This window comes from Mustela nigripes, chromosome 1 (genome assembly GCF_022355385.1).
Source record: "Mustela nigripes isolate SB6536 chromosome 1, MUSNIG.SB6536, whole genome shotgun sequence".
Lineage (NCBI taxonomy): Eukaryota > Metazoa > Chordata > Mammalia > Carnivora > Mustelidae > Mustela > Mustela nigripes.
The window spans coordinates 203,469,282-203,495,445 of NC_081557.1; the positions used below are offsets into that span (position 1 = coordinate 203,469,282).

The 26,164-nt window shown below is 42.2% G+C and overlaps 1 protein-coding gene across 6 annotated transcripts in view; it reads right to left on the reverse strand.

Moving 5' to 3' along the window:
• HAUS3 (HAUS augmin like complex subunit 3) overlaps positions 1-25,733 on the reverse strand; it is a 42,823-nt gene extending 17,090 nt beyond the window's left edge. For 2 of the 6 annotated variants that reach the window (XM_059379520.1, XM_059379526.1), the window contains exons 1-3: positions 25,642-25,733; positions 24,749-24,862; positions 8,246-8,389 (exon numbers count right to left, since the gene is read on the reverse strand). In XM_059379520.1, the coding sequence (XP_059235503.1) occupies positions 8,246-8,384 (139 nt within the window). In that variant the 5' untranslated portion in view covers positions 8,385-8,389; positions 24,749-24,862; positions 25,642-25,733. The other 4 variants (XM_059379495.1, XM_059379497.1, XM_059379511.1 and 1 more) reach the window with 4 other exon arrangements.
• Between the last annotated feature and the right edge of the window lie 431 nt (positions 25,734-26,164).

Below are 26,164 nucleotides of genomic sequence, written 5' to 3' on the forward strand. Positions count from 1 at the left end.
CACCCAGAGAGGCTGTGTTGTGAGCAGACAGGCAGACACTCCCAGCCGGTGGGGTGACGAATAGCTTAGTCCTAGTGCAGGAGCCTGGGCATCCACAGGGCTCAATGCCGTCCTCTGCTGTACCGCACCACTCCCAGCCACTTGCTGCAGATACGTTTCTGAAAGCAGCTCCTTCAGGATTCTGGTGGGCCTCTGACTGGGGGAAACTTTTAAAGGGAAGGTTAATGGGATGACCTGCATTCCCTGGTCACAGCAGCGAGTCTCAAAGCTATAAAGAAGATTCGTGTCCCTGTTCTAATGCACATTCTAGAATCCCCTCAACCCAGCTTAGCTCCTCTGCTGGTCTAGGTGGCTTACCTGACCGATGGAGTTACCCAAACCTCTCATCCCTGAGAGGTGTAAGCTCCTGGCCACCATGGTCACTGCACTGGCCATGAGATTTGGACAGAGGACAGAGGTGACCAAGTGCATGCTCTCCTGCACCATCATGTAACAGCAACCCTGACTTCTGATGACCAGGACGCATCCCAAGCAAGGTGCGGACCACACGCCCTGCCTATGTCTCTTGGCCTAAGACTATTAAAAAGACAAGGCAGCTGCTGCAGCTTCAATCTAAATGGTATTCTTCCTGTATCCCCGGGGGACTTCCCCTCTGACAGTAAAGTCTCATTCTGCAGAACCCAGAGGTATTGGGGGAGACAGATTTACTGACTGGAGCCCTGGAAGTGATGATAAGCCGGACCACTCTCACATCGCCCTTTTGATTTGTATAGGCCCCTTAATTACACATACTAGGGACACCACCCTCTGGAGGGAACTCCTCCACGCTGCACCTGCTACAGGTTCCTCCGTTGGGGTGGTGTTCCTGGGTGTGTAGCTGAGGGAACCCTTGGGTCCCATAGTCACGTGCCCACTGCAGCTCCTTTGCTGTATAGTGGGTGCCCAAGTCCAATGCAATGCTTGTGGGACTGTTAGTGGATCAAAGGCTCTGGGCCTTGGATCACAGGGCTGAGGCCCTGCAAACGGGAAAGGGAAAGCCATGCCTGGAATGGATCAATGCACCCTTAGGGGGATAAGAGGTTCAGTGTCATCAACTTGCCACCAAGTGACTGTTTCCTCAAAGGATGCTATTACTATGGTGTTTGGTCTGTTGTTGGAAGGTTGGACACTCAGCAGAGGCAGTAACTAGATCAGCCTTGGTGAGTGCGAGCGCAATCGTTGGGTCCAGGCGAGGCCTCCACCCCACCTATGGCCACTTGAGAGCCCCAGGTGCTTGTACTGGGACAGTAGGTGACAGACTAGTGCATGAAATGCAAGTCATTCCCACTGTTTATTCCTTCAACCCTCTACCTCAGGGAGCTGCTCTGTCTGCTTTACTGTGTATAATTCTTTACTCCTTGGTAGTTAATCCCCTTACTAGCTAACATGCTGTACCTTTCCCTGTTCAAATTACCCTATGGTTTGTTTCACCTGACTGGCACATGTCTCATGGGCTTCAACAGGCCCAATTGGCCCTTCTTGGCTAGGCTGCTGACTTATGGCCAGGAGAGGCGGCAAAAATTCCTCCTTCTACAACAAGCATCCCGTACGGTCTTCAGCAATGGTGGGAAAATGAGACACTGCCTTAACAGAGTAGACACTTCTGCATGCCCCAGAGGCATCTGGGATTCAGGATTTGAACATGCCGATCCACATGTTCCCATGACAGATCTCAGGGTCTGGTCCCTCTTCCTGATCAAGGCCCTGACCTTGAGGTAACACACCTGCCTAGGCTGAGAAGCCAACCTTTTCTAGAGCTCTCCAAGTATCAGGACTAAGCACTGGTCTTTGGCTGAGTGGTCTCTTTGTAGACTACTAGGGAAGCCCCCTGATTACCACATTTAGCCTTTAACCGCTAATCACTCTCAGCCCTTGTCTTTTTCCTAAGGATTTATTCTTCTTAGCCACAGCCACCAATACCATTGTCTGCCACACCATCCATCCCCAAAGTTGCAACTGCACTGCTGCCAGTCCTAGTCTGCCTACCACCTATGATGGTCATCAGTGCCAGTCAAATACCACAACACTGTGTGCTCAGACCACTCCTGGCAACAACTGTAGCAGATCAGGTTCCCGGGAACCAGACTGAGCTTCGCCCACAGGAAGTTGATGGGGGGATGGAAGGACTGAGTGAAGGGGATGCTCCCGTACAGTATCATTGCAAGAAGACGTCAGTCAACCCCACTGCAGGCGGAAAGGGGTCTGGATGGCACAGCACAGCCACATATGCAAGCTAGAATTAGTCACAGAAAGAAATGGACAAAAACATAAAAGGGAAAAACTAAGTTTATAGCTTGGGTTAGTAACAAGGGGAGAGTTCAACAAACACAGCATTAAGTCCGAACTAAGAAAACAACGTGCAGATGAACCCTTTCACTACTTACCTGTGTGTATAAGCATTTAAAGAAAATATTTTTTACATGTGGGATTATTTTCGTTTTGTTTAAAAGAATTTCCTAACTATTACAAAAAACAAAACAAAACAAAAAAACCCTCCCAAAGTATCGAGAAAAATATTTACAACATATATAAAAGAAGTCCCTCAAGGGCCCCCGGGTGGCTCAGTTGGTTAAGCGTCTGCTTTCGGCTCAGGTCGTGATCCTGGGGTCCTGGGATCGAGTCCTAGATCAGGCTCCCTGCTCAGCAGGGAGACTGCCTCTCCCTCTGCCTCTGCTGCTCTTACTGCATATGCTTTCTTTCCATCAAATAAATAAAATCTTAAAAAAAAAAGTCCTTCAATATGTGTTGTGTGTAGAAAGCTCTTACACATCCATGAGAGGAATCCACAGGTGAGTCCAGCTGTGGCAGCATTCAAGGAGAGAACAGCTCAGCCCGCCTCATAGCTGGAAGCACACCAGCAGTTAGAGGTCCACCCAAACAAGCCGTCCATCTCACAGTGTGCTCACTGGAGCTGCAGGCGAACGCAGTGCAGTTCACATTAAAAAGGCATGCTGGTGGCAGTGTTCTGAGCAACAGGCCTGGGTGACTCAGTCAGCAGGGCACCCAACTCTTGATTTAGGCTCAGGTCATGTTCTCGGGGTCCTGAGATGGAGCTCCACATTCAGTCCAACACTCAGCAGGGGATGGGAGGGTCTGCTTCCTCTCCCTCTGCCCTTCCCCTCACCCATGCGTTCTCTCTCAAGCATTTTGAGAGTTTTTTAAAAAGAGTTGAGAGAGAGCAGGAACAGGGTGGGCGGGGAGAGGGAGAAGCAGGCTCCCCACTGAGCCAGCAGTCCAACATGGCACTCTATACCAAGACCTTGAGATCATGACCTGAGCCAAAGGCACACACTTATCTGAGCCACCCAGGTACCCCACAAAAAGTATTTTGAGCAGGACCTTGTAAAATGCTGCTCTCACCACTGAACTGAATTAAAGAGAAAGTAAAGTATTAAGTAGAGGATGATACTGGAAAATGTCATGTTTGGAGGTTGCAGCCAAATCTGACTAGGGTGTAAAGTAAGAGAGGGAGGTGGTAGGGCAGAAGACTGGGGAAAAAAAAAAAAACCAAAAACAAAAAAACAAGACTGAACAGGGCAAGCAGGAATCTGAGTACATGGGATGTTTCTGTAGGTGAATCTGCAGAGGGCAGGGACAAGAGCTGAGCTAGTTCTAGCAAAGGCATGAGGGCAAGACAAGGGGCAATAATGAAGGCAAACAGCAATGAGGAAGCCACTGCCAAAATCCGAGTGAGAAGGAAGGCAGGCTTGTACGAGGGCAGTAGGGATTGACATCCAACACCTGGAGGGGCTTGCCAAGTGACTGGACCTAAGGATTTTATGTTTATTTCATAGAAATAAAAATAATACATGTTTATCCATCATACTCTTGACTATAATGAACATAATCGAGACAGATCTGCTTAGTCATTTAATTTTATGTTATCTGTCCTTGAAATCGCAAGGATTTCTATTGGATGGTGGGATAAAGACACCCTTCACATTAATGAACTGGATTTTCATGAATATTTTCCGTTGGGGTCTCAAACTGTATTACTTTGTAATGTCTGTAAAAATATACACACACACGGGGCGCCTGGGTGGCTCAGTGGATTAAGCCGCTGCTTTCGGCACAGGTCATGATCTCAGGGTCCTGGGACCAAGCCCCACATCTGCCTCAGCATCCCTGCTGAGCAGAGAGCCTGCTTCCCCCTCTCTCTCTGCCTGACTCTCTGGCTACTTGTGATCTGTCAAATAAATAAATAAAATCTTAAAAAAAAATACACACATACATATATGTACATATTATAAACACATATATATAAATACACACACACACACACACACACACATACATATGTATTTTTCTTTTACTGGAAAACCAAATTCACATCTAAGCTATTAAAATAAAAAACAATTGTACCAGAAAACGTTATTTGATTTCTATAGCTACTCAGACAAATCAGAGACATCTTCTAATAACACGTGATGACTCCTCCATATAGCGCTGGACATGGCCACGGGTCAGCTGGTAACCCTGGGCCGCCCTGCAAACTCCTCCCTCATAATTACCAAAAGCTTTCAACAGCATTACTGACCCATCAAATGACAAAAAAAATTTAAGTGAAATGAACTCTTTTTTTTTTAATTAATTATTTATTTGACAGAGAGAGAGAAAGAGAGATCACAAGTAGGCAGAGAGGAAGGCAGAGAGAGAGAGAGGAGGAAGCAGGCTCCCTGCTGAGCAGAGAGCCCGATGCGGGACTTGTTCCCAGGACCCTGAGATCATGACCTGAGCCAAAGGCAGCGGCTTAACCCACTGAGCCACCCAGGCGCCCTGAACTCACTTTTCAATGTAGTTTTAAAGGTGCATGGATTGAAGTACAAAGCTAAGCCACAGTCACAAAAGACCCAACAAGACAACGGCTGGAAGAACAAAGTTTATTTCTCTTTCATGTTCTGAGGGGAGTATTTTCAGCTGGCTGGACATGCTTCATGCAGCCTCTCCAGGACTGGGGTGCTCCCGACACGTCGTGCAATCCTCCAGGACACAGCTTCAAGTGCAGAGTTCAAAAGGAGGGTTCCTACTGGAGGGCAAGATAGAGTCCTGCCCTGGACACGACACACACCACCTGAGCACGCATCCCACTAACAGGCACGTGGGTCACACCCGATGGCAAGGAGACAGAGCATGTAGTCTGAATGGCAGGACAAACGCTGGCATGGAGTACAAGTAATCTCTGCCCCAGAAGTACTCTGGAGCAACACAAAACGCCCGTGGTCAGGAAGTGGGAAAGACAGCCACAGGTCAGGACGATGCCTACCTTGAGCAGAGAGGGAGTTCTCACAGAGAAAGAAACTTCGAGATTCTGGATGCAAGGACACGGAAGTCCTCTTTATCTTCATTCGTTAAACTAGTTTAAGTTTTTGCATATTTTGTGTTTTCACAGCAGAGAACAGGTAAGTATGTATGTATTCATAAAAGATTTTATTTATTTGACAGAGAAACAGCGAGAGAGGGAACACAAGCTGAGGGAGAGGGAGAAGCAGGCTTCCCGCCGAGCAGGAAGTCCACATGGGGTCAGATCCCAGGACCCAGAGATCATGACGCGAGTTGAAAGCAGACTGAGCTTTCAACCTAAATGACTTAAATGACTGAGCCACCCAGGTGCCCCATAGCATAGGAGTTTTAAATAAAGATCACTCTGGGACACCTGGGTGGCTCAGTCGGGCGGCTGCCTTCAGCTTGGGTTGTGGTCCCAGCGTCCTGGGATAGAGTCCTGAGTCAGGCTCTTTGCTCGGCAGGGAGCCTACTTCTCCCTCTGCCTCTCCCTGCCAGTCTGCCTCTCTCTCTGACAAATAAATAAATGAAATCTTAAAAAAAAAAAAAAAAAGAAAGAAAAGAAAAAAAGATCAATCTTGCAGCAAGAAGACGTACACAGTCCAACCCTTATTGGGTGTGCATCTTGACATTCCTCAGCCCAGCACGTAAGACATGTAAACCCTGAAGTGACATATAACACTAATGTTTGGTTTTACTTGTTTGTAATAACAAATATCTGTAGTTACTCTCACTGATTTATGAGTTCGATTTTTATATTTATTTAGTACAAAATGGGCTTTAGAAATGAAATGCGGATTTACAGTATTCTCCTTTTAAGAGGTAAGGGTCGGGGTGCCTGGGTGGTTCAGTGGGCTGAGCATCTGCCTTCAGCTCAGGTCATGGTCCCCGAAGCCCTGGAACCAAGCCCATCATGTTGGGCTCCCTGCTCAGCGGGGAGCCTGTTCCTCCAGCTCCTCCCTGCTCGTGCTCTCTCGCTATCTCTGTCACTATCTCTGTCTTTCAAATAAATAAAGTTAAATTAAATTTAAAAAGAGATAAGGGTGTGACACAATCACAGCTCAGTGTGTGACTAGAGTCCAGGAAGCAACTAAATCTCAGGTCCAGCATCATGCATCAACAATCCACCAGCAACCCAACTTAACTAAATCCACATTAAGTAAGAACTAAAACTGGTGAGAAGTCTGTAGCAGACGGATTCCAGGGTGGTCCCACAACCCCTGCCTCCTAGTACTCACACCCTTGAGTGCAGGTGGGATTTCTGGCTTACTCATCACAGACACAGTACAGCACCTGTGACAGAAGTTCACAATCACATTGCAGAAGACTGTGATGTAGTCTCACCAGAGAAAAAGCAAGCTGCTATCAGTAAAGCTGAGCCTCAGGGGAACCACGTGGAAAGGAATGGAGGGTGGGTTACTAAAGTGAAGAGCTGGGGAGAACCGAGGCTCTCAGCACAGGAGCCTACAAGGAACTAAATCTGCCAACAACCTTGCGAACTGGAAGCAAATGCCTCCCATTTGGGCTTCAGATAAGATCTGAGCTTTTGCAGGTATGTCCGCATTCTAGCCCAGCAGAGGATGGAGCCAAGTTATGCCCAGGCTCCTGACCCACAAAAACTGGGAGATAACAAATATGCCTTCTTTTATGTCACTAAGTTTGTAGTAACAGCGTTGTTCAGCAACAGACAATACAGAATCTTTGTGAAATGTATGCGATTTTTCGAAATCCAGTAACACTTAAAAGAAAAATAGTATCTTTTCCCCATCACCTCTCAATAAATTTGTGAAAACTACAATTTTATAGGGTATTTGAAGAGCATCACAAGAGAGTTCACAAGATGGGCTAACGGCCCTAAATCTTTCTCAAGTGAGACTCACACTGAAGCTACCAGAGGCATTTCATTATTGCTATCACTATTTCTTTTTTATTCCTATCAGTTTTTAAAGGAAAGTACATTTCCACCTCTGTCAAGTGCACACTGCTATTTTACAAAAGTATACAGAATAAAGGAAAAAACTCGATGTTTAAATATTTATCTTCTTTGCTACCCACACCCCCATCCCCCAAAACATTATCAACTGCTAGGTATGTGGTCCATATCCAAAACTTCCTAGCAGTTCATTTACCAATGACTTTCTATTTTGAGGCTCATGAACAACAGATGCCTGAATACGAACAGATCGCAAAGTTTGGTGCTACTATATCTTAATCAAGAAACTACACTTACACAGCTTTTGCACTTATTTGTCAATGCTCTCAATGACTTTGTCACACTCAATTATATCTCACGTATAACTTACTATGCAGAAAAGAAATGACAAATTATTGGCCCAGACTTAAATATTAAGACACAAGCAACAACAAACTGCTTTGCAAGTAAAACAAAGAACTGGTGTTCCAAAAGTCTCAGTGACACTTGTGCGCCCACCCCACTGCTATGTGACATCATAAACACACACACCTGAGAGCTCATAGCTCTCGGGCAGTGTAAGAGAGACACACAGTCAAACCCCCTTCTCCCATCTGCCACACACAGCAAGGAAGTACTACGTCCATGTGCATCAATGACCCAAGAGCCTAGGGCCGAAGCAAGGGACACTGTGAAAGAGCCTAGCTCTTCTGAGGTTACTGAAATAGCTGACTCGGATTCTCAGGAAATGTCTGACAGGAATGTCTGGGATAAGGAAGACAGTGTTTCCATTTTAAAGCAGTAAGGGCCGAGAGAATGTGCACTCTAGTGAGATGCTCAGTCATAACAGAATGAGAATAAACCAAGACCCAGGCTCCACTTGTCTGTAGCAAAAACCTCCCTACACAATAGAAGGTTCCTGAGAACAATTCTGCTGTTTCCTTTTCAAATCTTAAGAAACAATTAACATTCAAGGTAACAAAAGATAGAAATATGATTAGAAAAATTACTCACTCTTTTCATTCTCTCTCCAATTCTGAGACTCCACTAAATCACCTGAATGCATAGCAGACATGATCTTCTGTGCGACATTGGAGAGTGGTATCTCACAGAGATCAAAGCCTACAAATGCCTTATAATTTTCCATTTTCATAAATCCTAAACATAAGATAAACATCCACATATTAATTTTGAGACTTCAAAGTAAGCAGCACATTACAGCCAGAGGCACTCATACAAATTACTCTAATAATGACCACAGAAAATAGGTAGCAGTTGCCTCCATAATCAATGATACAAAAGTAAGAATGCAGCAAGACAGAAGCTCACCTGGAATATCCTGGTAAACAGGGAACAAAGAATACATTTTCTAGTCAAACAATTTTGAAGCAAGCAACCTATTCATGTTACTTCCTGAGTTCTGAAACCAATGGCTATTATGATCTTCAAATATACAAATCTAATTACAGAAAAATTATTTTAATTTTTAATCAAATTTAATTAAATAAAAATATTTAATGGACTTAGGTAATTTATCTGATAGACACACAACCTGACATCATCTTGTGCATACTACTCTACTGGCCCCTGGGCTGAGCCAGTAAAGGTCTGGAAGAGACAGTACAAATCATCAAGTAGCTGGTCATACATCTATCCTATCTGGCACAAATCTGAACAGAATTTGCTGTTTCATGAGCCAGGAAACCAGGTGACATATTTTTCCACATTACTGGAGAAAAGAAAAAATTGAAATAAATTCTCTATTCCACTGTAGAATAGGAAAAAAATTTAAAAAGGAACAAGTCGCCCATGAGGAGCTAATACCAAAATCTTAGACAAAATGTTATAAATTTTTCATGCATATTTAGATTTAATAAATATAAATTTTTAAATAATGTAAAAATACTATAATTGGCAAGATATTTTTGTTCAAGATTATAAAAATTATCAAGACTTATCTGTCACCTAAGTATACCCATATTCTGATGGATATAATTAAAGAATTCCACAAATACCACCTAAAATGCATAGCTTTTAGACTGGCATTCCATATTAAAAAGGCAATATATTCTGGAGCAGGAATATTCTTTTTTTTTTTTTTTTAGGAATATTCTTGAAGGTAATACTCTAGCTTCTTGTTCCTCTATAAATCTTATATTGTATGTATCACAGTCCACATATACATCAAGTACTCAAGAAGCATTTGATATTATAATGGATAAATAAGCTACTTCAAATGATTTCATACTACTCAAAATAATTTCTAATTGTCCAAATAATATATTTGTATCCCAACTAAACAATCTAAGACTTAAGTATTTTCACTCCAGAGAAACTAATTAAAATAGCATTATACATCCTCCAAGAAACCACTTGTATGGTATTTTCAAAATGAGTAAGTCACATGGAACTCCAAGTACTATTAAGATCTGTCCTGTAGAAATTCTGAGCCCCCAGGACCCAGCTACTAAAATGAACAATGGTCAAAGGACACCTGACATTCTTTGGGGCACAAACAGGAGCAGAGAGTCTCAAAGTCTACAGCAGAGAATTACAGGAATTACAATTTCAGTGGCTGAGTTTTACTTTATAACCAAATACAAGGGGACTTGGCTATTCCATATATTAAGGTCCATAGGTTTAACAATGCTGATTCTAAGTTCTACAAAGGTTTAAAATATTTAACAGTAGAAAATTCCTATTTCTAAAAAAATAATAAAGGAGAGAGAGAACTATTTCTATTAAGAAATATTTACATTGGGACGCCTGGGTGGCTCAGTTGGTTAAGCAGCTGCCTTCGGCTCAGGTCATGATCCCAGCGTCCTGGGATCGAGTCCCACATCGGGCTCCTAGCTCAGCAGGGAGCCTGCTTCTCCCTCTGCCTCTGCCTGCCATTCTGTCTGCCTGTGCTTGCTCTCTCCCCCTCTCTCTCTCTGATAAATAAATAAAATTTAAAAAAAAAAAAAAGAAATATTTACATTATATAATAATATTCTTTCCCTGTAAGTAGAAAGTTACCAGAACTCCATGCCACCAAGCAAATGTTCAATTCATAGAAGGCACTGGTACTTTGAACATACTATACACAGAAAAAAACAAACCAATGTGATACTTGAATTAAATGAAATATTCCATTGCCCTCAAATTTAAAATATTGGTAGGGTTTATTAGATCTATTTTCCTAATATATAAAACATTAAAACATAGCATATTTAGTAAAGATTCAGTTCTTAGTAATTTTCAATCTTGAAGACCAACAGCCTTAATCTTTGACTGGTTTTCTAAATTCTCCACAATATCTTTCAGATAATCTTCATCTTTTAAAAAATATACATATAATTCTCTTTCCATTTGATGCAGTTTATTAGATGCCAGAATTTTTCTCTTTGTCTTCACATCAGCAAGAATATCAGTAAGAAGATGATTTAGCTTATTCAGTTGGGACTCAACTTGATGAAACTGCTCTGTTAACTCCTAAAAAGAAAATAAAAATGCTTTTACTATAAAAGCTCTATTTGTAATAGCAATTATAAATTTAAAATGTAATTTACAGGCAAAGAATCCAAACAATAGGGGCACCTGGGTGGCTCAGTCTTTATTGGCTCAGGACATATCTCATCTCAGGGTCCTAGGATGGAGCCCTGAGTCTGGTTCCCTGCTCAGCAGGGCATCCGCTTCTCCCATGATTTTAATGACAAATGAACTTCAATTAAAAGGGTTTTTTAAAGATTTTTATTTGACAGAAAGAGACACAGCGAGAGAGGGAACACAAGCAGGGGAAGTGGGAGAAGTAGGCTCCCCACCAAGCAGGGAGCCCAATGTGGGACTGGATCCTAGGACCCCAGGTTCATAACCTGAGCCAAAGGCAGGGCCTAACAACTGAGCCATCCAAGTGCCCCTAAAAATCCACAAGTTTAATATAAATTCTATGTAAAATCAATTGCAACAGCTTTCCATAGGTAATTTTAAGGGATTCAAAGCAAACTGTTCCTCCCGGAAGAGTCCCTGATACGTACACTGTATCATGCATTCAGCCTATTACCAGAAGTCTACCATGTGCCAAGCACTGTTTGAGAGACTACTGATAGAAGAACACCATCTCCTTCATGGAGTTTATACTCCACTTAATCGACTGCACCTTGTTTTAGCCTAATCTTGGTCTATGCTAGATAAAAGTGGTGCTGAGAAAGTCTTGAACTGAAGCAATTACCGATAAAAGAATCACCTCAACAGAAATCCCCATTTTTCTTTTTTTCACAGTGTTACAGAAGATAGAATTACATGTAACATTCAACAACCCCAACTTGCCATGTAATTCTCCTCCTTAAGAACTTAAACACGCCACTGCTTTTCCCTCTCCATCTGTCCCAATTCCTGCTTGCTGTCCTCTCTCTCTCACTCTCTCAAATAAATAAAATCTTTAAAACAAACAACAAAAAAAGGGGTGCCTGGGTAACTCAGATGGTTAAGCATCTGCCTTCAGCTTAGGTCATAATCTCTAGGTCCTAGAATCTAACCCCCTGGCAGACTCCTGGCTCAGCAGTGAGCCTGCTTCTCCCTCTCCCTCTGCCTCTCCCCTATGCTCATGCTCTCTCTCTCTAACTCAAATGAGTAAACAAAATCTTCTATTTTTTTAATATTAATTTATTTGAGAGAGAGCAAAAGAGAGAGCACAAGCAGGGGGCAGAGAAAGAGGAAGAGGGGAAAAGCAGATTCCCCACTGAGCAGGAAGCCAGATGTGGGACTCAATCCCGGACCCCAAGATCATGACCTGAGCCAAAGGCAGACAGATGTTTAACTGAATGAGACACCCACGCACCCCTAAATCTTAAAAAAATAAGAAGAAGAAGAAAAAGAGGGGCGCCTGGGTGGCTCAGTGGGTTAAGCCACTGCCTTCGGCTCAGGTCATGATCTCAGGGTCCTGGGATCGAGTCCCACATCGGGCTCTCTGCTCAGCAGGGAGCCTGCTTCCTCCTCTCTCTCTGCCTGCCTCTCTGCCTACTTGTGATCTCTGTCTGTCAAATAAATAAATAAAATCTTTAAAAAAAAAAAAAGAAGAAGAAGAAGAAAAAGAACCTAGACATGCCAGACCCTTTACATTTAACATACAGCCTCACTTCCTAACACCAAAAGCTATTTATTAACAAGTTTCCATGGCTTTCTAATCATGTATTCAACTTCTGTAAATTTCCAGCCACTATCACCAAAGAGAAAATCTAAATCTCTATCTCAACCTTTTGCATCTTCTCACCGTGGTCCACAAGCATGGGGATCACCTGGGATATTTGTTATGAATACAAATGCCTGCACCCCACGCCACACTAAATTACTCAAACTCCAACAGGCTCCCTGGTGATTCTAATAAACAAATCCAAGAACGACTGCTTTACACCAGTCATAAATGCCAGTTTCAGAGAGCAATTACACTTTAACAAAATCAAGTAATATTTACATTAAGTGGTTCCCTTGAAGAAAAACTTGGTAAACTTGAATGAGAAACTACAATCTCACCTTCAGTTTCACTACTAAAGATCTTAATAGTTGCTAAAATAATATTCCTATAGATACTGAAAAATATCCCTCATTAATAACGAAAGTGAAAATTAAAATTTATACAGAAGACATTTTTATATTTTACTGGGTTAGAGAAAAACATTAAATGATGACTCTCAATAAGATTATAGTGAATCACCATACTTTAGTGATTCTAGGATGCAATCTTTCACATTTTAAAATATCTGAAACCCATAGCAATTTATAATCGAGAGCATCATGTAATTATTAGCCACTCGTAAGAAATGTTTTATCAACACTAAAAAAAATTATTTTGATAAAAACATTTAACATGAGATCTCCCCCTTAACAGATTTATAAGAGTACAACAGTACTGCTAACTACAGGCACAACTTTTTAGAGCATGCATGCACCTTCCATAATTGACGCTTTGTATCTGTTGGTTAACAACCCGTTTCCCCCTCCAATCCCATCGTTCTACCCTCTGCCTCTGTTGAGTTTGACTATTTAAGATATCTCTATAACTGGAATCATGCATTATTTGTCCTTGTGACTGGTTTATTTCATTCAGCATAATTTCCTCAAGGTTCATCCATATTGTCGCATATTACAGGATTTCTATTTATTAAGGCTGAATAGTACTTTGTGTGTATATATCACATCTTCTTTATCCATTCCTCCACTGGTAGATATTTAAGTTGTTTCCATAACCTGGCTATTAGGAATAATTACAATGAATGTAGGAATGTTAATAATTCTTCAAGATCCTGATTTCAGTTCTTCTGTTTAAATACCCAGAAGTGCAATTCCTGGATCATAGGGATCATTAATTTTTTTGAGAAAACTCCATACTGTTTTCCACAGCGGCTGCACCATTTTGGACTGCTACCAGTAGTGTACAAGGGTTCTAATTTCTCCACATTTTCACCAACACTTTTTGATTTTGCCTTTTTTTTTTTTTTTTAAGATTTATTTGAGAAAGACAAAGTGCATACACATGGATAAGCTGGTGAGCTAGGGAAGGGCAGAGGGAGCAAAACCTCAAGCAGCTGGATGCAGTCCCAGGACCCATGTGATCGGACCTGCACTAAAACCAAGTGTCAGACACTTAAGCGACTAAGCCACCCAGGTGCCCCAATTTTGCTTTTTTACTATTAGCCACTCTTAACAGGTATAACGTGATACCTCATTGCAGTTTTTTTTTTTTTTAAAGATTTTATTTATTTATTTTACAGACAGAGATCACAAGTAGGCAGAGAGGCAGGCAGAGAGAGAGAGGAGTTAGCAGGCTCCCCACAGAGCAGAGAGCCCCATGCGGGGCTCGATCCCAGGACCCTGGGATCGTGACCTGAGCCAAAGGCAGAGGCTTTAACCCACGGAGCCACCCAGGCGCCCCCTCATTGCAGTTTTGATGTGCATTTTTCTGATGATGGTGACACTGAGCAACTATCCAGATACCTGTTGACTGTCTGTATGTCTTCTTTGGAGAAAGCTCTATTCAAGAATTTTTAAAAGAATTTTTAAATTGGATTATTAGTTTTTCTGCTAACACCAATATTCTCAATGAATAGCATAGAAAAATAAAGACAACTACTTTGAGTCCAAAAATATAGAAGAACTGCATGTTAAGTGTGAAGCTTTGAAACACCCTAACCATTTTAACTGTGTATATTTCATTTAATGTGTACATTCAAGAGTGATACGATAAAAATCTATCCACACCTAAAAGATATCTTCTAGTAAGTATTCAATAAAAATTCTCAATAACAAAGTATTGTGTGGGAATGCCTAGGTGGCTCAGATGGTTAAGTGACTGCCTTCAGCTCAGGTTGTGATCCCTAGGATCGATTGCTACATCTGACTCCCTGCTCAGTGGGGAGCCTGCTCCTCCCTCTACCCCTTCCCCTGCTTGTGCTCTCTCTAGCTCTCGTGTGTTCTAATAAATAAATAAAATCTTTGGGGCGCCTGGGTGGCTCAGTGTGTTAAAGCCTCTGCCTTCGGCTCAGGTCATGATCCCAGGGTCCTGGGATCGAGCCCCACATCGGGCTCTCTGCTCAGCGGAGAACCTGCTTTCTCCTCTCTCTCTGCCTGCCTCTCTGCCTACTTGTGATCCCTGTCTGTCAAATAAATAAAATCTTTTAAAAAATAATAATAAAATAATAAATAAATAAATAAAATCTTTAAAAACGTATCATGCCTATTTAACAGAAAGGTTTTTTTTAAGCAATTCATAAAAATGATGGCATACCATATGATCGATGGTCTCTAGTAGACATTTAAACAGTGCTGGTAACAAGGAAAATAGGTGTGACCCCTTGGAAAAGCAATACGTCCGCAACAAATGCCAAAAAAAAAGTACATACCTTAGAAACTCAATCATCCTACTTCCAAGAATTCACCCAAATTAAGGATTCAACAACAAAAAGCTATATACACAAGATATATGTGATAGCATTCAAGAGCAAACAAAAAAATGAAAACTACCAAAAAATACTCAACAGTGGACTGGTTACAAAAATTACTATAATATTAGTAATTAAAATTATTCAGAGGGAAAATGTTTATTTCATAATTCTAAGTAAAAAGGAAGAATTAAAAAAAGATGTATAAATAAAGGTGAAAATCTTATACCTTCAAATACTAACCAAAAAAAGATGGCATAGAAATATTAGTAATAAAAGAATAGTAAGACAAAAAGCGCAGTTAAGAATAGAGAAGATCATTATGTAATACTAAATGGTTCAATTCACTGTAATTCAAACCACCAGGATAATAATTCACCACAATTTTAAACTTAGATACACAGCTACTGTGTAAGTTAGGTAGTTCCTCACAAAATTAAATACAGAATTACCAAATGATCCAGCAATTACACTCCTAGGGATATACTCAAAAGAAACAAAATCAAGGACTCACAACAGCCAAAATGTGGAAACAACCCAAGTGACCATCAATAGACAAACAGATAAACAAAATGTACTATATGCAAACAATGGGGTATTACTGAGCCATAAAAAAGGAATAAAATTCTGACACATGCTACAACATGGATAAAACTTAATCATACAATTAGGATCTAGAGTAGGGAAATTCACTGAGACAGAAAGTAGAATAGAAGTTATCAAGGCTGGGGAGGAAGGAGAGAAAAGTTACTGTTTAATGTTTCTATTTGGGGGGCGCCTGGGTGGCTCAGTGGGTTGGGCCGCTGCCTTCGGCTCAGGTCATGATCTCAGGGTCTTGGGATCGAGTCCCGCGTCGGGCTCTCTGCTCAGCAGGAAGCCTGCTTCTTCCTCTCTCTCTGCCTGCCTCTCTGCCTACTTGTGATCTCTGTCTGTCAAATAAATAAATAAAATCTTAAAAAAAAAAAAAAAATAATAATAATGTTTCTATTTGGGATGATGAAAAAGCTATGAAAACGCATAGTGGTCATGGTTGTGCAATATGTGAATGTACTTTTGTACATAATGCCCCTGAATTGTGTATGTACTTTTGTACTTAATGCCCCCGAACTGTACACTTAAAAATGGTTAAAGCTGGGGCACCTGGGTGGCTCAGTGGGATAAGCCTCTGCCTTCGGCTCAGGTCATGATCTCAGGGTCCTGGGATCCAGCCTCAAATCCGGCTCTCTGCTCAGCAGGGAGCCTGCTTCCTCCTCTCTCTCTGCCTGCCTCTCTGCCTACTTGTAATCTCTCTCTGTCAAGTGAATAAATAAAATCTTTTTAAAAAAAAAATGGTTAAAGCTATAATTTTACATTTTCTGTATTTCACAATAAAAACCTTATTTAAAAAAATTAAACACAAGCATTCCTGTTCCAAGGAAAGGCGGGCAAGTTATCCAAATCCTCCCATGAGAAAAAAGTGAAAGGGCACCTGGGTGGCTCAGTAGGTTAAGCCTCTTCCTTCAGGTCAGGTCATTATCTCAAGAGTCCTTGGATCAAGGCCTGCATCGGGCTCTCTGCTCAGTAGGGAGCCTGCCTCCCCACCTCCCGCCTCTCTGCCTACTTATGATCTGTGTCTAATAAATAAATAAAACTTCTTTAAAAAAAAATGTAAAAGGCTAAATGAAATATTTTTTAAAATTAACAAAACAAAAGCTTCCTAAAATCAATGAAGAGTAACAAGACAAGAAAAGGAGCTCTACGTCCATAAAACATCCCACATCGCTAAGGCAAGTCTAGGAGTAGCTTCACTCTAGGCCAACTGCCAATCTTGGAAAATCAGAACCTACGATTCTTTTTTTTTTTTTTTCTTTTTTAAAGATTTTATTTATTTGCCAGAGAGAGAGAGAGAGCGAGAGAGCACGCAAGCAAGTACACACAAGCAGGCAGAGGCAGCAAGAGAAGCAGGCTCCCTGCTGAGCAAGGAGCCCGATATGGGACTTGATACCATGACCCTGGGATCATGACCCGAGCCGAAGGCAGTGGCTTAACCCACTGAGCCACCCAGGCGTCCCAGAACCTACGATTCTTGAGATTCACAAGATGAGTGGGAGAAAAATCAGTCCAAGGTCTACAGAACATGGGACATCAAATGGGAGACCTCCTTCATAATAAGCCAAGGACTCACAGTACACCAACAATCATAAGACCAGAATGGTCCAGAAGTGGAAGAGCTCCTGGATAGAAATACATGCCAGACAGGAATCACCTGGGTCCTCCAAAGACTCTTAGACTTAACTGGCCCTGCCCATAGTGTCTAACGCAAGGATAGGAAGGCAAAAAACACTTAAGAATCTTTTATTCCACAAGCAGCTCTTTTCACCAGAAAGAGAAGGATTTTATTTTTATTGTACACCTCAATAAATGGCGCTGGGACAATTTGCTTATATGGAAAAAAATGTGAGTGTGCACGTGTGCACACGTGTGCAGCTGGGAGACACCTAGGAAGGTCATCTTCAGCAATACAATCTACAATAGCAAAAACTGAAAATAACTTAGATGTCTGTCAACATAGATAATTAAACTGTCAGATTTCATAAAATGGAATACTAACTATATAAAAGAGAAAACTACAGGGGTGCCTGGGTGGCTCAGCTGGTTAAGAGTCTAGACACTGTGATCTCATGGATTGTGAGATGGAGCCCAACCAAGCTCAGCAGGGAGTCTGCTTTAGATTCTCTCCCTCTGACCCTTCCCCGTGCACATGTGCACTCCCTCTCAAATAAATAAATAGATTAAAACAACAACAACAAAAAACTATAAATGAACTAGAGCTTTACATATGGCAACATGGATGAAACTCAGCATCTTAGTAAATAATAGATATAAGAAACCACATACATAAACTTCAAAAACATCTAAAACTAAACAATATACAGTCTAGCAGGGCACCTGGTGGCTCAGTTAGTTAAGTGCCTGACTTCGGCTCAGGTCATGAACCCAGGATCCTGGGATCACATCCCACATCCAAGCTCTCTGCTCAGTGGGGAGTCTGCTTGTCCCTCTACCCCTCTCCCCACTCATGCACACGCCCATGCTCTCTTTCAAATAAACAGAATTTAAAAATATATATACAATCTGGGCGCCTGGGTGGCTCAGTGGGTTAAGCCGCTGCCTTCGGCTCAGGTCATGATCTCAGGGTCCTGGGATCGAGTCCCGCATCGGGCTCTCTGCTTGGCAGGGAGCCTGCTTCCTCCTCTCTCTCTCTCTGCCTGCCTCTCTGCCTACTTGTGATCTCTCTCTGTCAAATAAATAAATAAAATCTTAAAAAATATATATATATATATACAATCTAAGAATATATATATGCAATAAAAGTATAAACAAAAGCAAGCAAATGATATAATTAGATGTAGTTCTCCTTGATGAAGGAAGAGAAATGCTATTAGGAGAAGCAAGCTGTCACAGAGCATTTCAAAGGTAAAAGCCCTCTAATTGTTGAGACAGGTAAAATACAGGGGTGGTTTGATTTTTTCTTTAAATTTTTAGTGTAAACATTATGTAACCTTTTAAGTCTGAAATTGTAAAAAAAAAAATTTTTTTTTTAAAGATTTTATTTATTTATTTGACAGACAGAGACCACAAGTAGGCAGAGAAGCAGGCAGAGAGAAGAAGGGAAGCAGGCTCTCTGCTGAGCAGAGAGCGGGGCTCGATCCCAGGACCCTGGGATCATGACCTGAGCCAAAGGCAGAAGCTTTAACCCACTGAGCCACCCAGGCGCCCCGTAAAATTTCTTCTTAAAAATTCTATGTACATTGATCAAAATAATCTGAAAAATATATTTATATGTGAACAAACAATAGGATATAAAAAAATAAGTTTTATAGTAGGGCAACAGGATCTGGGGTAGTATTTTCCTCAAGTTAACGTTGTCTTTAGCATCTTTTACAACAAGCATATTTTTTCTTACAGCATCTTCGGTTACAATGGTGAGTACCCACCTGATCACTAAGCAAAAGCTGATTTCCTCCTTGATATAAGGTGTCACAAAGCATGTCCACATCATTATTCAGTTTGGACAGAAAGAAACAATGTTCTTGAGCAGAAACTGCCAACTGATCTTGTACTAAAGAAACATCCTTTTTTAATTTCTTAGCCACTTCCTCCAGGTTTCCATGGGTTATAAATAATTCTTTTTTCTTATTCTCTCCTTCTAAAAGTTGATAAAGCCTAAAATTTGAAAATAAAAATTATAGGAGAAAATTCTCAAATCAGTACAATTTTCAAAATTATAATCTTTATATTGAGTATTGGGTATCTTTGTGGATATGTAACAGATTAAAAATATTAACCTGGAAAAAATTAATCTGTCTACTGCTAAATCAAACAACCAAAAACATTCCAGCTAAAATACTCTCTCATTACAGGGCACCTGGGTAGCTCAGTCAGTTAAGCTTCTGCCTTCCACTCAGGTCATGATCCCAGGATTCAGTTCTGCATCGGGCTCCCTGCTCAGCGGGGAGTCTGCTTCCTCCTCTCTCTGTCCCTATCATGCTCTCTCTCAAATAAATAACATCTTTAAGAAAAATAAAATACTGGGCCCCTGGGTGGCTCAGTGGGTTAAGCCTCTGCCTTCAGCTCATGTCATGATCTCAGGGTCCTGGGATCGAGTCCTGCATTGGGCTCTCTGCTCAGCAAGGGTCCTGCTTCTCTCTCTCTCTCTCTCTCTCTCTCGGCCTGCCTCTCTGCCTACTTGTGATATCTGTCAAAACATAAAATCTTAAAAAAAAAAGAAAAATAAAAAGAAAATACTATCTCATTACAGAAATACACATTGTAATTACTGTTACCTGCTTCCCACTTTCTCATCTCCCAAATTTTAAATATATTTTTTTACTTTTAATTGCCATTACCCTATTTCAAACAAAGTATGTTTCAGAAATACCACCCAAAAAAACACTTTTCACAGAACATAAGTGTGATATAACAGAAATAGCAATGAAGTTGAAACAGAAGACCCAGGTCTGATTTCGGCTGTCTTTTGATACCTGGGTCAGGTCAACATCTGAGACTAAATTTTTCACGTCACATACCTATCATTCTAGGATGGTACTGGATTTAAAAGAAAAAAATTAAAAATAAAATATAAAACGTAAAAAAAAAGTAAGCAATAAAGAGCTACAGAAATAGTAAACTTGCTACTTCAGTCTTATCCATATTTGTTGAATTAAATTCCTAATGAACTATTAGGCCACTTTAACATTTCAAACATTAATGGCAGAAAATCCTTTGGAACAAAGGGAAAAATGTGAGGCAGAATTTTCTATATATTTCTGACCAAAAAGGTTTGTTCTTTTTCTTCAATTTCAAAAATATGTATTTTTTAAATTATTTCAATTATTTTAACAAGTTGCAACAGACTTCATAAAATTGGTTCAAGTCCAAGGCTGTGGATTTTGTTCTTGTGGGATGTGACTACACAACTTCAGGGGGAACTATTCTTTTTTTTTTTTTTTTTTTAAGATTTTATTTATTTGTCAGAGAGAGAGAGGGAGAGAGAGCGAGCACAGGCAGACTGAATGGCAAGCAGAGGCAGAGGGAGAAGCAGGCTCCCTGCCGAGCAAGGAGCCCAATGTGGGACTAGATCCCAGGACACTGGGATCATGACCTGAACCAAAGGCAGCTGCTTAACCAACTGAGCCACCTAGGCGTCCAGGGGGAACTATTCGTAACTCATGATGTCAGTGTCACCCTTTCCATGTCCCTCACCTCATTAATAAGAAAAAAAAAAAAAGGAGGGGCGCCTGGGTGGCTCAGGGGATTGTGTGTCTGCCTTCCGCTCAGGTTCTGATCCCAGGGTCCTGGGATCCAGCCCCACGTTGGCCTCCACATTCCGGTCCCTGCTCAGCAGGGAGTCTGCTTCTCCCTCTGTCCCTTTCCCTGCTTGTGCTTGCTCTCCCCCTCTCAAACAAATAAAATCTTAAAAACAAAAAGAATAGATGATTTTCCTCTACAACTCGAAAAAAATCAGGAGTAAGATCCAGATTGTTGAGGACTTTGACTACTTTAGTCCTCTAATTTTTGTATCCCTATACCATCAACTGGTTTGACATCCAGAAGAGGCTGGGAGGGAGCATTCATTTTCACAGATTCACCTGACCAAAAACAAAGTCAGTTTCCCCTCTTCTCTCTGCTGACACCTTCTCTAAATGCAATCAGTTCTCTGCCTAGCAATACCGGTGTGTTTCTATTCAACACACCAAGCTGTATTCAAACTCCCTGTAGTTAAAACTCCTGCCTCAATCTCAAATAAGGCATCTAAATAATGGTGCCTAAAGGTGAGTAAAACCTTGTACAGTCACTCCGCCAACCCATCCACCTCAGCTCTAAAACAGCTACTCCCAGATTTAAAATGAATGGAAAAGGGAGCAAAATATTCAAAATGAACGAGTCATATGTGAGAAAAATGAAAGAAGAGTACAGAGGGCCAAAAACAGAAAGTGAAAAATGTTTTAAACTTCCACAGTATTAGTTCAAACTCTCTACAGTATTTCACAAAAACCAAAAAATGACTAAAGAAACAAAGATACACACCTGTGAGTAGAATAGTCCTTGGTATCAACGGTATTCCTTGGATTTATCTGCTGAGATACTAATGGATCTGTTAGCATTTCTAATCGCTTGTGGAGCATCCTATTACTTTGACTAAGTTCTTGAACCAAATTTTCAAGTTGACGATATATGTCCCAGTGCTTTCTCAATTCAATTTCATATGATAACTGTAGAAGTTCAAAAGAGGCTTTTTGCTTTATCAACTGATTTAAAACTAACTCTTGTCTTGCGGTATAACAGTCTTGTTTAGCAATCTGTAGATCAAAATCTCCCTTTACAACAGGCATATTCAATAACTGGGCATTCTCTTTTACCACAGCAGGCAAATTTTTATCTTTTATATGAGAGATTTGTTCTTCGAGTTTCAGAATCTCACTCTTCAAGTTAGAAATTTTAGCATCCAAATTATCTTTGCCAAGAGCCTACACAGAAATAGCAATTACATTTAAACCAAGAAGTATAAAGTTGAAAGTTTTAACATAATTTTACTTCCATTTTAGTTTATCAGATATTGTGCTAATAAAAACTAATTTCATGTTAACAAAAGCCAAAATCACAGCTTAAAAAAGGGAAAGCGTAGGTTAAGCCAAAAGTAAACTGCTAAGTTTTAATACTATTACTACCATATATATACAGTAATGACTACCAAAACACACCCCCTGTAGCGCAGAAATCACCAAATGCATATGTACACTAAGTTTCTCTCAAAACAAAAACTATCGGGTGCCTGGGTGTCTCAGTGGGTTAAAGCCTCTGCCTTTGGCTCAGGTCATGGTTCTGGAATCAAGACCCGCATGGGCTCTCTGCTCAGCAGGGAGCCTGCTTCTCTGTCTCTCTCTGACTACTTGTGATCCCTATCTGTCAAATAAATAAATAAAATCTTTAAAAGGAAAAAAAAAAAGTATCCCAGTAGCTATTCTCCTAGTCTGTCAGTTGATTTTTAGCACTTGTAAAGAGTGACAGAACTTCACACATTATTCTAAAGTCTGTGTCAGTTACATGAACTAACTTGGTGCTCATATTCAGTTTCAGCTATATTTTCACTCAGTTATCTAGGGGTTAAATTACCAAGGCAGCAAGCTTTCCAAGAGTCCAGCTGGATATGTGCACTACATCCGTACATTCTCAACTAAAAAGTCAGGGTTTCAGTCCACTGAATTGGGTCCCTGACTTCAGCAGCACCAAACAAGGAGCAAACAAGGCAGAATACCCATAACAAAACAACAAGGCTCTTTACCCAAACATCATGAAAGAGAGGAATTTCAGTGTCCTCTGAGTCCGAACCAACACCAATTTCAAATTCAGAAAAAGTGCTTTGTTTAAAATTAGCTACTGCGATAGGGTTATAATTACTATTTTTGCCCTCCACTGATACGAATATCTATTTGTATGAAACACTGACACACATCAAAACTAAGCACTGAATAAACACAAAATAAGAAAATGTAACTTAAATTTCTTACATTCTGTTACAAATGTACTTGTTTCATCTTCCTTCCTAAAGTACTGTAATATTAATACATCTTCCATTATGAGCAATAATTACTATAGGAATCCAGTCTCATTTCTCATGTTTACCTTGCTAGAGAGGCTATGAAGATTCTCCTCTGCCCACTGTATCCTTGACTTCATGCTTAAATTACCAGCTTTCAAGTGAATTAACTCATGTTGAGCACAAATGTAGGCTAGCTGCAACCTTGCCATCTCTAGCCGTCTCTCTCCAAGGATTTCTTGATTATCACAAATAGATGGTGCTTGTATATCTAACAGTTGAAAATTTTCTTCATTTGAACTTTCAACTACTTCGTGTATACCGGGAAAGAACTGTTTTTTGGTATATAAGGTTAACGCGGCTGTGCTTTGCTCTTCCTGGCTTAGATATTTTTCCAAGGAAAACTGAGATAAAAACACCAGTGGGTTTGTCCCTTGATCCAAATTAGAATGTCTGAAGAACATCATCAATTTAGCAACTCCATCAGTAAGCGCCTGAAGTTCACTATTTATCTTAGTATTCATAGCATTCAGAATTCCTTGACTCTGCTTCAGCCTTTTAGTGGCTGCTGCTTCTTTAGCATTTAACCTCAGAGATCTGTGGCTTGTTACGGAAGCCATTAACTGGCATTTATTACGTCGCTGAATTTTTAGGTTCTTTAATTTCTGCAGAATCTGAACCTCAGTCTCTAATTTACCTAGCACTTTGTCATCCAGGGCAGATGTCTTCAAATCAGAAGTCTTACAGGTTTTAAGAACTTCATCTAATGCTGCTCCTTCTAGGATAGGCTTGCCTGATTTTTGAAGAATGCTAAAAGCTTCCAATTCTTCTTCAGACAATACATTCTGTTCATTCACATTCCCACAAAACCACTTCAGAAATGATTCATCTTCAACAGTCTCAAACAACCAGTCAAAATCTTCCCCATTAAGAGTATCAGCTTTAGGATAATTGATTTTTTTTAATGTTTCGACAAACTCTTTTCCACAACTCATGGTTTAAATACCCAATTTCTTTGTGATGGATATGGATTTATGTTGATAGTTAGAAAATAAACCCCAATATTAAATTTATGTTAAGTCCATAGAGAAGGGAAAAAATATTTTTAGAATTTGACTTCTCCTGGGGGAGGAAAAACAAGTATTAGACCATAAATAAAATAACTGTATTTGTAAATGGACGATACTGATAAATATGACAACATCTGGGAACCATCTAACCCAGAGGGAGTTATAGCTGAAATGTTTGATGAAGATAAACAAAATAAACTAAGATATTACTGAGAACACTTTAAAACAATGAAAACCTGCTTAGCAAGAAGTCTTTCCAAAGATAGTCATTAAAAATACATTGTATCTTACGGAGCAGATGAGTTCATGCATTCAGTCTTTAATTCAGAATAAATATGTCTAAAACAGTCCAAGCCAGCCTGTGGCTCGCAGCCTCTTCCCCCAACCCGCCGTTCCCAAATAAGAAAACAAATAGGTAACGTCCCCGAGGCAGAGTCAACAAGATGCTAACCTCCGGCGACTCAGTGAGCACCCGCCATTCGCACAGGAACCGATGTCCACAGACGGTCCAGCTAGTGCAGCCAACGGCGGGCTCAAGACTGTGAAGAACCGCCCTCACAATGACCTTAAAACTCAAGGAAAGAAGAAAACTGTCACGCTGTGTGGTGAGGGCCGACACCCGTCTCGCAAGGTGCACAAGTATCAGGTCGCTATTCCGAGCACCCAAAACTACACAACCGTGTAGCTCAACTGTACTTCCGAACAAAAAACTAAAGCAAAATAACCCCAAACCCGAGCACCAAGTACCCGCCAGAACTAAGCACCCGTGGTAAAAACACATGGGCATTTGCGGGTCTGTAGCCAACGCCCCGCCGAACCACCACGATGACCTCCCTAAAGGAGCCCCACGGACGGTGGCCAGCCGCACAGACGCACGTGCGACACGGATGCAGGTCAGTAACACATCCCAGCATTAAAGGTAAACCGCAGACCCCAGCCGCACAGGCCCCGGCGCCCGCGGCCCCGCCCCCACCCAGGCCCCGCCCCCGCCGCGCGAGACCAGCCGCCGGCGGCCCCGCCCGCCCAAAGAGCACCAGACCGCCGGCCCTCGAACCCCGCGCCCGCCCGAGAGGACCCGCCCGCGACCCTGCCCCGCCCCCGCCTCGACCCCCCACCGGAAGGCCACTCACTCTCCCGGGCGCCGCGCTCCCCGCCGACGCCCACCTCTCGCTTGCATTCGCACTCCTCGCCCTCGCCCGTAGCTCCAAGCCCTGCGGACCCCGACTGTGCCGCGCGGGCAAGTACCCGCGCGCCTGAAAGGAGTCCCCAGGGTTGCCTGGAGAGAAAAATCGGCGCCGCTCCCACAGCCCCACGCCTCGGAACGGAGAGGCCCGCGCCATTCACCTTTGGAAGCTCCGTTCGCATCCCTCAGAAGCCCGCCGCCGCATTCCGCGTCTCGCAATGCCTCACGGGAGCGCTGCCACCGCGCGCGCGCAGACGGGGCAGAGGCAGGGCGTGGCTTGACCGTCTGCGCAGGCGCGGCGTCGGAAGAGGCGGGCCTGGAGGGGAGGGATTATGGGGCGGAGTTGAGCAGGGCGCTGTCCCGCCCCCCGGCCTAGCGCCCCGCGCTGCGGGCGAGCTGGTTGGCTCCCTGCCGCAGGGGCGGGGCCAGGATGCGCAGGCCCGGGTGGGGGTCTTGGGGCGGGTCGGGATTTGGCGCCCGGAGTGCTGCGGCGGTCGGCGTCCCAGGACCGGTGCTTCATCGCGGGCGGATTCGCGGTCCTGCCCTCCAGTTCCCCAGACCCGCATTCTCTAAGTAGGCCGTTTTCAGGGACGGACGGCCGCAGCCCGGGGCCGCCAGGACCGGTTACGACGAACGCGCCCCCGGCAGGTCCCGGGAGCGGACGCGCTGCGGGACCCCGAGCTG